This window comes from Pollicipes pollicipes, unplaced genomic scaffold (genome assembly GCF_011947565.3).
Source record: "Pollicipes pollicipes isolate AB1234 unplaced genomic scaffold, Ppol_2.1 Scaffold_2555;HRSCAF=2994_pilon_pilon_pilon, whole genome shotgun sequence".
NCBI lineage: Eukaryota > Metazoa > Arthropoda > Thecostraca > Pollicipedomorpha > Pollicipedidae > Pollicipes > Pollicipes pollicipes.
Genome location: NW_023596136.1, coordinates 26,677,307 through 26,689,836, shown reverse-complemented (window position 1 = coordinate 26,689,836; position 12,530 = coordinate 26,677,307). Strand labels below are relative to the sequence as shown.

Below are 12,530 nucleotides of genomic sequence, written 5' to 3'. Positions count from 1 at the left end.
ATCTTGGCGTCATGGATGTTCTATGCGATGGGTTTCCTGTAAGGAGGTTCGTTGCAAGGGTTTCGCTGTCATGTTTTGTCGTCATTTCCTCACTCTTTCGGTAGGGAAGCCATGTCGCACAGAATAACCGCAAAGCTTCAACCAGACGTGGCTGTGCGTCACCAGGGGTGTATGCAGGGTTTCGCGATGGGAGGGTCACAACTCAAAGCTTTTCGCTGATAACCAAGTCCGGTGGGCCGCAGACGCGCTAAATTTGTTGCATGACATAAAACAACGTCGCGTGCTCTTAATGTACTTATATGAAGGTGTTTAACCAGAATTTCATAAAATTCACATATTCGCCCACATACCAATGCATATGTAAAATTGGATGCGGAGACCCAGTATGTGCATACGCCCCTGTGCGTCACCCTCGTTTCATTCACAAAACTTCGAAGTTGTATGAATGTCATCCCCACCGCAGCAGCCTGATAAGCTCTCCACAACTCCACCCGTTTCTTTGGCGTTCATCACTGCCTTCTGGCCACGCCTCTGCTGATGTCCCGGGAGGCTTTTAGCGGAGATGGGCGTCAAATGCTGCTGATGTTGACCAGAGCTACCACATCCGCGTGCGGGCCAGCCCTGCAGACCTCCTCCGTCCCCTGCCGAGCCAGTAGTAGACGCTGGGCGTCCACTCAGACCCTGGTGCCGCCCTTCATGTTCTCATCTATCGGACCCAGCCGCCAAGCGCTCTCGTCCGCCTCTGGAAACCGAGCGAGCGTCAGCGGCGAGTGACGTCATCACGCAGCGCTGCGGAGCTTTATGACGTCACCCAGCACCACAGCAGGCCTCAGTGACATCACGGGGTACTGGCTGCCGCGGTGGACGCCGGAGAGCTGCAGGGATAGCGTTGGCGAACCACGTCGGGGGGATCGCAGGGACTGGTTGCGCCAGAGGAAACTAAAAAAAAAACCCGAACGAAGAAGGAGAACTGAGACGGCAGGGGCTTGCAGTGAAGTCGCACGCAGGAAAGGGATTGACAACGATACGTCCGGGCGCTCGGCAGCTGAGATCATCGCCGCTGTAGTCTCTACTAGTGTAAATCGGTCCGATGCGCGTAGTTCGGGTCATGACCACCGGTAAGCTGTACAGCTGGGGGTCGTCTAGGGTTCATCTATGCACACATTGAGACCTATGGCGCCTCGCGGCAGCTCACGCGTCCACTGGAACACAAACGTCACGCCAGCCGCCGGAGGAGACAACATCGACTGGAATCAGCTGGAGACCAGCACACCCTGGTCCGTCCGGGCGTCGACTGGGCGGACCTTGGCCATTCTGGGCGTGGACCGGACGTACCTTGGACATTCTGGGGCATCATCGTGAGGGACAGAACCACACGGGATCGCGCTGCCTTGTTCTCGCCTGCCTGCAGGAACATTCTTACCCTGCGTCGCCCGATACCGCAGCGTGCTGTCGCGAGCTGTAGTCTGTAGTCTGTAGCGTGCTGCGCGACACATACCCTGGCCTGTTTGGTCAGAGGCGGTGGTAGCGGCGCCCTGGTCCGTCCGCTGTACCAGCATCAGGGCCGAGTGCCGGTCTAGGATGTTGAGTGTGCCTCCGTTTGACGGACAGTCACCCAGCGAGAAAGACCTGTCCACCTGGCGGCGACAGCACGAGGTTCTAGTTTGAGTCACGGCCGGGAGCGACGCTTGTGAATGTCGAATGCGCCGTTATCGGTCACAAGTTCCACAGCAGTTTTCGTTTGACGGATGCATTAAACTCTGACGTGAAACTTAAAAGAAAATTGGAATCTCAGATCCCAAGTTCCAGCAGACTTTTATCAGCGATAACCGCAAAGTATAGTACATAACTCAGCTTGACAGGGCTAACTGAAATAGATTGTTCTGCGCCTCAACATGGGATATTGCAGTCAAAACCTATGCGTTTCAGGCATGGTGTTCCAAAAGATGTCGAAAGTTTTGAAAACTGTAAGCCGTTCCCGGCCTCGAAATGAGTTCCCATGTGGACTCCGGGCCGTCCAGCCTGACAAACTGACCTGAAGCAGCTTTTGCACTACGTCCCGTCCAAGCACGTTATCGAAGACGGCCTGCAGGAACGGCTCGCCCATAATGCTCAACTTGAGCTTGTCTCTGTGCCAGACGAGTACGCGACTCTCTTCGATGGCCGTGATGCTGACCTGGCAGCAGATAGCTCAGGTGACCTGACCTGGTGACCTTGGCCAGGTCAACCGGGCCGGTCAGTGGTCCTGACTGACGTGGTGCGGGGGATGAGTGGGGGACACCCGACCTGGTGAGGCAACATCCACTACTCCCAGGTGCTGCTTCCGAACCAAGGAGTGCAGTTGTCTGGCCCTTTGTTCTTACTCAAATACAAGCTTCATGGCAATCCATGCTGTCGCTTTGGGTTCAACGGATTTGCATTCGTTATTTAGTATAGTGTCAGAGGGCGTTACAATCAAGGGGAGATATTCTCGTGTCAGGACAAGATAACCCACGACGTACGAAATACGAAGCATCATTTTATCACCAACGATTTTCCTGGGTGTCGTCCATTTCAGTTTCCAAGTCAGTTTTAGTTCCGTTGGTATGCGGTTTGGGACATTTTGTTCAATAAGCTTCCTCCACAAAACTCGTGTACTGACTGACCGATGCACACGATGCGCAAGCGACGCAAGCCGATGCAATCATGCGGGACGGCGAGCAATGCGGGTTCACCGGTCATGGCACCGGTGGTGCTGACAGGCCAGTTCCAAAGCGAAAGCAGTGTGATCAGCCTGGGCTCAACGTCTGTCCAACTGACCTGGAAGAAGTCGTCGGTGAGCACCGAGAACCACTCGGGCGAGTCTAGAAACTGGTCCGGAGCCACCACGTGCAGCGCCTTACCGCCTTGAGACACCACGAACCTGCGGCGCAGGTCAGGTCAGGTCAGGAGGTCACTGTGGGTGGCACACCGAGTCCCGCGGCGGCTTCTAACCAGGTGCGGAGTGTGGCCTGGTGTCATCCAATCATACCGACCAAATGCGAGTTCTGAACGTCACGCAAGAGCAGGCAATTAGGAGCGTGTCTACCATTGCACAGAGATCGGCAGATCCGGAACTTAATGTTAAAAAAACAACAACAAGACGTGACGCAAATGGATACAGCTTGGCCGTAAATGTACCACTTGCAGTACAGTATGAGAGAGACATCCTCATTCAGAGTGCATACAAAAAAAGAACGGAATAACAAACACATATGGAAACACCAGCGGTCAAGTTTTAGAAAGCCGTACTACAGTAGGTAGCGCTGGAGTCTGTCGACCAGAGCCGAGCAACTCCGGGGAGCCAGCATACGACGGGATGGGCTAGGACCCACCGTCCGGACAGCACCAGGGTCAGACTGTCCACCCTGGTCACGTGCTCCTGGATCAGCATTTCCTGAAAGCTGACGGAGCGCACGCCACGCATGCAGCTCAGCACCCTCTGGAACTGCCGCCGGCTGACATTCAGCGACCGGAACATGGCCGAATACACCTGCCGAACGGGGGGTCGTCACGGGCGTCGGCGGGGGCGGCTGAGGGAACACGCACGCACTGTACGATGGCAGAGTCATGGGAGGGTGTATTGTGTGGGATTTTAGCATGCTGCGGGTTCATTTTTGTATAGAGATGGTCAATGGAGTTTTGTATCTTAATAGTTCACGTTTCTTTTTGTATATTAAAGATCCATGGTGCTTTGTACGTCAATGGTCCATGGTTGTGGTACATTTAAGATAAACCTAAATTCGCAGCATCTATCTTGCGCTTTTTGAAACGCGCTATCTAAATAAGCTCAGGACTCACTTGAACTGGCACAACACATCAACACGCAAGCGCTTCATCGGGGAGTCGAAGCCGTGGAGCTGACTGGCCGGCATCGACGCGGCATTCTTCACGACCTCACACACACCTGGCTGGCCGAGCTGCGCTGGCGTCCACAGAAGCCGCGCCGCAGCGCCCCACCTGCTCCATGTCCTTGTCGAAGCGGATCGGCCGCAGCGTCCAGAGCAGGTAGCCGACGTGTCCCAGGTTGATCCACATGCAGACGAAGTTCCAGAGGAACGTGTCCAGAGCGCAGAGGACCACGTAACCCCACATGGCGAGGAAGAACAGCCCGATGGCCAGGGTGGAGCGCAGGTACAGCAGCCCTCCCAGACCGGGCGGCGCCAGGTACGACAGGAACAGGAAGAAGTTGGCCACCTGGCGGGACGGCGCGGAACCAGCGTCAGCACGCGGAATGTGGTCGCATGCCGAGTACCATTGCTCGCTTCGCTGAACTTTGTTGTTTGTTCGATGGGTCCGACCAGCTTCGAGCGACAGACTTCCGCGATCCCGGCATATTCAGCAGTCATGCATGGTTAGCAAACTTGACTTCGAGCGATTAAATTACTCGTTACAAGATCACCTACGCAGGCATGTACAAAGCCTGCTACCAACAATCCTATCCAAAACGATCACCACAGTCCATCAATGTATGAGAGTCCGTTGATGCTCCGATGGGTGTGAGCCCCTGCCTGAGCCCCGGGTTGCCACGCAGCGCTCATGAACCGGACGTCCAGCGGCCGTGCCGTGCCGTCTGTCGCAACGCGCCATGGCACTGCAAGGTGGGACCAGCCGTCCATCTGCCGGGGGCGCGAGGCCTTTCGGCATACCGAGTAGTCGCCGGTGTGGTCAAGCGAAACGGCAGCCTGGCGCTGTTGTTCTGGTTCGCGGGCTGACGGCTGTGGCTCACTGACACTTCGCTACGGTTTACTGAAGACGTGCTCATCGCCGTCGCTCGCAAGACCCGTGGTCGCACTTGCATCATCCCGCTAAACCCGCGGCGATTTGAAGACGAACGTCGCTCCACAGCAGAGCGCACTGACCTGGAAGTACACGTGGTTGAGCGGAAGGTAGCTCGGGCAGATGACGTACCCAGCCGCGTCTGGCGGCTGGAGCGTGGTGAGCGTGTCGTTCGGCTCGCCGGACACGTTGCGCCAGCCCGTCACGGCGGTGACGTCCGACGGGGGCAGCGCGGACATGGCGGACCGCGGCGCCGTGACGACACTCCCGGGGGGCTGAAAGAGAGGCACTGCTTTGAGGGGCCCGCTTCCGGGAGTGTTCCGACTCCCCAGAGACTAGCTCAGGTTGCAGGCTGGGGCAGAGACCAGCACCAGATGTGTTTGCAGGCGTAGGGGTCATGGACAATGCTGGGTTTGGTTCTGTTGTGTACAGTACAGCTATCATCCGTTGCGATCCGCGTGCACTCCGCGTTCATTCATCGAGAATAGCGATTTGAGCTGTGTTCTTATATAGGGCGCATCGATGAACGTAACGGCCGTGCATTTGTGCCTTTCCTTAACAGCAAAAGAAAACGAGAACTACCGATAAATGAAGAGAACATCTGACTACTTCGTTTACCCAGCGCACACGTATATTGATTACACCTACCTACATGCGCATAGATTCACGCTCGATGAGTGACTCGAGTCGTAACCAGCTGGCCTGGCTCACTGGTTTTTAAAACAATATGGATGTGCATATGTGTGTATTTGATCTAAAATACATTCATCAAATCACTTCCGGATTTGCGTCCAGTAATTGAGCGACGTCAAAGCAAGATAGAACAGTTAATCGCCTGATGCCTATAGAGTCAAATGCAAAAACAGGTGCACGATTACTCTCAGAAGTAGTAGAACACAACGTGCACGACTAAAAACACTACAGACGTGCAAAGATAAAAACGACATGCGAGTATGAATCGGCATCAGCCACAAGATCACCGCATCTCGAATCTCCGCTCGGTCGCTCACGTCCCTCACGGCACGCTTGACGGCGGACAGTGAGTGGCACTCAGCTACACGAACCGGTGGCTCATTCCACGAGGACGACACTCGGTATCGACAAAAATCGATGCCTTCCGCCAAGTCGGCGAGCAGAGCAAAGAGCTCGGAGCTCGGAGTGACTCAGTCACAAACCGCCGCCACCCTGACCCTGGGTGGAAGTACACTAGCCGCCGGTCCTGCCAATTATCTCGTTCACCGTCGCTCCTTTCGGGACGAAGTGCTCCTGCGGCGATGTAAGTCCTGGTCGCTGGGAGCGGGCGTGCGGCCCGCACCTGCGCGCGTGCGTGCTCGGGTGAGAGCTGACAACGGGAGACAAGGCTCTGTATTGGCGATGGAGCAGTGGCCGATCTAAACGCCGTGTTGGTCACGAGCGATCCAAAACCGGTGGCTGGTTATCAGCGATCAGAACGTCAGCAATCTGATGTGATAACGCAGCGCCAAGGTGTGCACTTTGTTGGGCGGTGAAGAGTCGAGCCCTTATTCAGCTCACAGGCATGCTGTCATAGACATCAGCGATATATGCGGCTGACCTTGATTGCTTTGTCTGGCATCGCTATTGTAATCACCTGGGCCTGCTTGTTTACTTTTCCATACCTTATACTTGAAAAATTCACTCGAGTGTCTTTGTGTTTTCAAAAGCAGACTGTGTGATAAATACCGATTGGTAATAACGACAGATACTTCTTATTCAAAGAAGCGCTTGTTTTCTGAGCTCTGCTTGCTTAGGACGGAAGCAAAGCTCATCATTACGTAAAAAAAACGCAAAACACATGCTGCATGTACGCTTAGTATACACAGTCCCATTTTGTATACTCATATTTTTATATTTTTAAGCCAGATTATAGTAAGCAGCTGACTATATAATCTATATCAGGTAGTCCATCATTCAAACTCACGCTTGCATTTTGCTTTATTACATATAACGAGAGACTAAATCGAAAAACCACCATTGCCTGTAACGGACATACATACATGCAGGTATACAAGAGCGCTTTACCTATGAACGACACCACCAAAACAATCGCGGCTCCCAGCAATGAGCGCGTTTACGCAAGGCTAACCTATGCATCGTTACCTATAGTTCACCACGCTGCTCTACGCGAGGAGAGAACAGCCTGTCATGAGCACGACCAATGACGCTAAAAACGGGGCACAACGGCGACAGCCGTACTGGTGCCAGCCGGGACGCGAGGGGGGTTACTGGCTTCTGAGCTGAACGTACTCAAGTGTTGGCCGGCCGCAGCTTCCTGCCGAGGTACCGGCTCCCGGTCCCGCTTCGGGTCACATTTTCTCGTTTCTCCGTACTGTTTTTTTTTTGTCGCTCCGTAAGTCCTGTGCGTCCCTCTGCTCTGTCCCGCCGTGGTCATTCGCTCCGTCCTCGAACCTTCGATGATCCTCTTCTTCAGCTCCTTCCCTGCCTTCTTGGTGCACGTTTTCTGCTGCTCCCTTGAGCCCGCTTTCACACCGGGACTTACTTCCTCGCGGTTGTTGTGCATTGGGTCGCTCCACCTCTCACTCCGTAAGCCGCCGAAAGGGGAGGATGGATCTGTCCACCCTTCCACCGATCCGCACGCCGCCTTCATGCACCTTATGTGCTCTGAGTGCACCCACCGCGTCTCACGGTCAGTCAGGGGGCAGCGGGGACGTGTCGTCTGGGAATGTGACGCTGATAGACGGCCGTGCTATCGTTTTAGCGTTTGAGGACTTGCACCGCAGATGATCACCGGGCTAGATCACCGTACAGGCACGGTGATCTAACCCGGACAGTGGGCGGCGCTTTCAACGCGTCTGTTGTCGGTGTCTCTCTGCGGTAGCGAGGGGAAGGGGCGTCACTCTTCACCCCACCCCATGTATTTGTCGTCTGATAGTGGGCTCGTCATTGGATCAAAGGCCAGAAGGAATCAGAAGGAGAAGGGAAATTTAGCAGCTATGTCTGCTTACACTCAGACCTCCGAGAACGTATACAGAAGAGTCCACGGTTCCCTAGTCCACGATCCAGCCTTTCGTGTTCAGTATTTTAGATGATGCTTTCGACAGCACAAGCAACTAAGTTTTATGCCGTTTGTAACATATGTTCCTGCTGCCGAAGCTCATTTGAGTCCTTGTGCCGAGGCCTGGAGCTCAAGATGTCTTAATTACGTCCACTGCCAAGGTCCGCGAGTGAGGCACGTGCCATACATGTATTGAGCGGCGAGCAGTGAGACGCGGCCTGGCCCAGCAAACTCAGACGGAGGAGGCGATGCATCTGCTGAGGTGTGTGGGGATCGCGAACTTATTCTAGAGTTCAATTCGTGAGAACTCACATGGACATTACATTCCTGTGAAAATCTGGAGAGCTTGTGGTTTACACATAGCGCGCACATGCCCCTATGCGCACATGTTCATTGCCTAGCAAAGTCAAAATTCGGTACCATTATTTTATTATCTTTCTCTAGCAGGTACCAGCGCATGTAGACAGAGTAATCCAGCAAACAAACGATCGTCCGACGATGCCATAATTTCCTCGAGGACATCTGCCAACGTGATACAGGTACGAGCAGCGGCACCGGCCACGAAACTCACCTGGTCACAGGTTGCTCACCCTGCCGCCAAGGCCTTCCAGCGCCGCGCAGCCCTTCCGCGCCGACCTTCTTCCCCTTCCCACGTACCGCGAGTCCTCCGAGAGGACGGGAGGCGGGCGCACACGCTCCCGCCGCCGGCGCCGCGTCCGGCCGGCTCGTCGACCTCGACGAATGCCCTCCGGCGACGCGCGCCGACGACCCGCCGCCCCACCCCCGGCGGTGAACAGCCAATCGATAGGCTGGCGCTCTGGGGACGGGCGGAGGGCCGCCGCCGCCGCTACCGCCGCCGGCACCGCCGCCGCCGCCCGGCCCTGCCACGGCAGTAGGCGGCCCTGAACGACCCCAGTGGCAGGCGATAGAGCGCTGCTGGGTCATGTCTGCCGCGCCCTCTTAAGGCGAAATCGGCGGTACATTTGTCACGCGGGAAGGGTCGCTTCTTCAAAGAACGAAGACTTTGGTCTCGTAGATGGTTTCTGCTAAGCCGTAGCTCCAATACCGCACGCCGAATGATGTCTACCTCTTCGGTGGCGCAGCTGACTAAAGCGCGACAATGTATGCGGGGTTCTTTTACTCAAACGTGACGTTGGTGGGCTTTTTTCGACCGTCTGACATCCAAGAGATAATAGCGATTGGGAAGTCGCGGGATAAGCGTTGTATCTTGATAGTTCAGGTTGCACGCTCAGCGGGTTCACAGGCACGGGCTGCCTTCAAAGACACCTTCGGTCCAGTGACCGATTTGGAGGGCACGGCCTCGTTCCGGGTGGTCACCGAACAGTCCTCTGATCACCGGGACCGAAAGGCTACTTCGGTTCGGTGACACATCAGGAGGGATCGCTCCCGCTCTGGGTCACGTAGTCCTCTGACCACCGGGACCGCGCGGTCCCTTCGGTTCGGTGACCGATACGGAGGTCACGGACCTGCTCTGGGACACCGAGTAGTCTTCTGACTGCCGGTACCCAGCGGCTACTTCAGGTTCGGTGACCCATCCGGAGAACTCGGCCACTCTCTGGGTCACGCAGTCTTCTGACCATCGGGACCGAGCGACTGGGATAGGCGCTCTGTATACACACGTACTGCGGCATACAGCTGACAGGACAATGTGGTCAAGATCGTCTCACCGAGGCGCCAAAAAAAAATGGAATCCCTGACGTATAGAGTACAGTGCGTTTGCCCGTAAGCCGCTAATAACCAAAAATGCGTTCACGATGGGGAACTAAAAACATGTCTGTTTTTTGTGATTTAACCCGACGTATTTTGAACTCCTGAGTCCCAGACTTGTGTTTAATTTCAGGTGAAGTCCGAGTCAGTTCCGAGATCAGCCTAATTTTCATCGGGTCAACGGAAATAGATTCCTTTGTGATCTCGGTGTGATTCTGAGTCGAATCTGAGTCAACTCATGCCAATTTGAGAGCCAACTGTAATCTCACAAGTGCTTTAAATGCTATTCGGTCTGCATAAGCCCATTGTTGGTAACTGGTTCATTTCAACACTGGTGCTGCTCTCCTTTGGCTTAGAGTATATACAGACGAATGCAGCGGCACTTGTCGACACTGTGGTCCTGCTAGATGTGCATATGTGCAAGGCGTGCTTTCAGCACTTCCAGAATGCTGTGCATGTTGTGGTTTCTGGAGGAATACATCTGACACTCGTCGGCGCTGTGCTTAATTCCTCTGTTTGACACTTTTTGCCAAATAGATCGGCACACTTACCATAGCTGCAGCTTACCACACTTACCTGTGTTGTTCTCCGCTTTCTTATATTGCGACAATATATCTTGCTCGTGATGCGGGCAAATTGCATTCATCACGCTTTCATCAATGCATGCTCTTTGTGCAAGGAGGGGTTGCAAATGGTGGGCCCTCAGTTGGTTTCACAATACGTTTCGGGGCGACTTTTCTTCGACGGAAAGCACTTTGACCGACAAAGGAGCATTTCAAAGCACTTTGAGCACTTTGACCGAGGATCACTTTGGCCGAACAAGGGAGCTATTCATTTTCGACTGCTCCCCTATGCATTTATGGGTCGCTATAGAATCACTGACAGAAACGCCAGTGCTCTTCCGTTTGGTAGTTACCATGAAACATCCCTCCAGGTGTCGTTCCATTGTCGTTGTGACGCTCAAGCAGCTCTTATGGTCGCATCATATGTCTGTAAGTAGTGCGGTCAGGACGCCCGAGCGGGTTTATCTCATCCCAGTCACGCCCGTTGTCAACAGCTGCCCCTTCTCGGCCCCGCCCGCCACCCCAGATTGCGTCAGGCACCCGGCACTAGGGGAGGGGCGTTTGGAGGAGCGGCGGTCGGCCCCGGCGCGCGCGAGCTGCGATTCGGTGCCCGCTGCATGAGCCGCAGTGGAAATCGGTGGTCGGTAGTCGGCCCGCTGCGCCTTTTGTTGATACTAGTGTATCTGTGCATATACACAGAGGCGCAGTCAAAGGGCCACTCGGGAGCCAGGACCTGTCATTAGGATTTTAATCTTCGTTTTTCACCAAAGATGGCTGCCGACAGAAAATTACAATCGTGATGCGTGGCCACTGAGCACCGGACCCATCCTTAAGAAAACCATGGCTGCGCCCTTGCAGTTAACCCAAAATTACGCCCAGATTAAAACAGCAATAGCCTTAAGCCGTTGCAAAGAAGTTTTCACAATTTCAACAGCATGATCCATTTGTTGTTGAACATAAGCATTGGTATGACCAGGTCCGACGCGAACATTTGGAGAACCCGATAAGAGTTTGGGATCACCGAAAACTCGTGGCGTGAAAGCACTGGGTACGAAGGTGAGAGTGGACTTGAAGCTGCTATCGCTTAAACATGCGCTCTGCGGGGGAAATTATCATCTCTTCCGTGCCAGACGCCAGTGAGGGTTACGGCCAAGCGCCGGCTGACATCATAGGAAGCTGACTGAGCAGCCAGAGCTCAGCTGCCGGCCGAACCCGATATCATGCGCCTCGTTCGGCCACCGGGGGTCCCGGACGTCAAGTCGAATGAAGAAGTCGAACGACAAAAAGTCGAAAGAGATATGAGTCGGCGGGGACAAAGGTGGAATCGGAAGAAGTCAAAAGAGATAAAAGTCGGACGGATTAAGCCGAAAGGCAAAACATCGACGGGGATAAAGGTGAACTTCGATAATTAAAAACACTAACAAAAACACTAGTGAAAACGATTTCATTCGGAAAAGTCATCAGGATTTAATGCATGTTATGAGAGGTAAATAGAGCAGCAGCTATGAGAGAGACAGATGGGACTGGACGGGACCGGATGGGACTGGGCAGGACTGGATGGGACTGGATGGGAATGAGCGGGAGCGAGCGGGACCATACAGGACCAAATCACACCAGAGGGACCTGACAAGAACAGGCGAGATAGGACCTGATAGGATGCAACCAGACGAGACCAGATGGGACCAGATGGGACGGGGGCGGACCGAACCGGACGTCACCGGGCGGGACCACACGCCACCGGACGCGATCAGGCGGGATCGGACATCACCGGAGGTGGTCGATCGGAACCGGACGGGTCAAGACGGGACCAAACGAGCCCAGACGGGACCAAACGAGCCCAGACGGAACCTACGAAACCAGACGGAACCATACGAAACCAGACGGAACCGGACTGAACCGACCTTGACCTGATCACGATTTTCCTCCATGCTCCCACTTTGTCGATGAGATACTCAGATTTTCACAATATTTAGACACCTGTTTAGGCTTATACCGGATCATCTCAAGGCAAACGTTGTGTATATTTTACTACAAAAGTACACCGCAGTATAGTGCATTTAACGATTTCGTATGAGCAAAGGTTGCGGTTGAGACGAACCACAAGGCCAATGCCTGGTCTGCCTAGGTATACCTAAAATTATAGGATTTCGTAGTTCCTTAGTTCACTGTTTGCTTTTAGCTCGTAGCCCTGGCTCCAGCTCAAGTCAAGTAGAAATGGAGCTTACATTTTTACTTTCGTCCATGCTGACTTTAATCCATGTCCGCGTTTTACCGGCGGATCTCACTCGCCTTCTATCCCCGTGGACCTTTAGTCTTCCAACTTTTCACGATTCGACCTCTTTCCCTATCTTTTTTATTTCTTTTGAATGTTTGTCTTTTGACTTTTTGCGATAAAACGTTCTATCCAG

The 12,530-nt window shown here is 54.0% G+C and overlaps 1 protein-coding gene across 2 annotated transcripts in view; it reads right to left on the bottom strand.

Moving 5' to 3' along the window:
• Positions 1 to 6: 6 nt before the first annotated feature.
• The window catches only part of bves (popeye domain cAMP effector bves), a 21,947-nt gene continuing 9,423 nt past the window's right edge, over positions 7 to 12,530 (bottom strand). The window contains exons 1-8 of one of the 2 annotated variants that reach the window (XM_037226714.1): positions 8,403 to 8,551; positions 4,881 to 5,072; positions 3,979 to 4,215; positions 3,354 to 3,511; positions 2,800 to 2,902; positions 2,036 to 2,176; positions 1,499 to 1,637; positions 7 to 742 (exon numbers count right to left, since the gene is read on the bottom strand). In XM_037226714.1, the coding sequence (XP_037082609.1) occupies positions 675 to 742; positions 1,499 to 1,637; positions 2,036 to 2,176; positions 2,800 to 2,902; positions 3,354 to 3,511; positions 3,979 to 4,215; positions 4,881 to 5,036 (1,002 nt within the window). In that variant the 5' untranslated portion in view covers positions 5,037 to 5,072; positions 8,403 to 8,551 and the 3' untranslated portion in view covers positions 7 to 674. Of the gene's footprint in view, positions 743 to 1,498; positions 1,638 to 2,035; positions 2,177 to 2,799; positions 2,903 to 3,353; positions 3,512 to 3,978; positions 4,216 to 4,880; positions 5,073 to 8,402; positions 8,552 to 12,530 lie in introns of those variants that run through there. The other variant, XM_037226704.1, reaches the window with a different exon arrangement.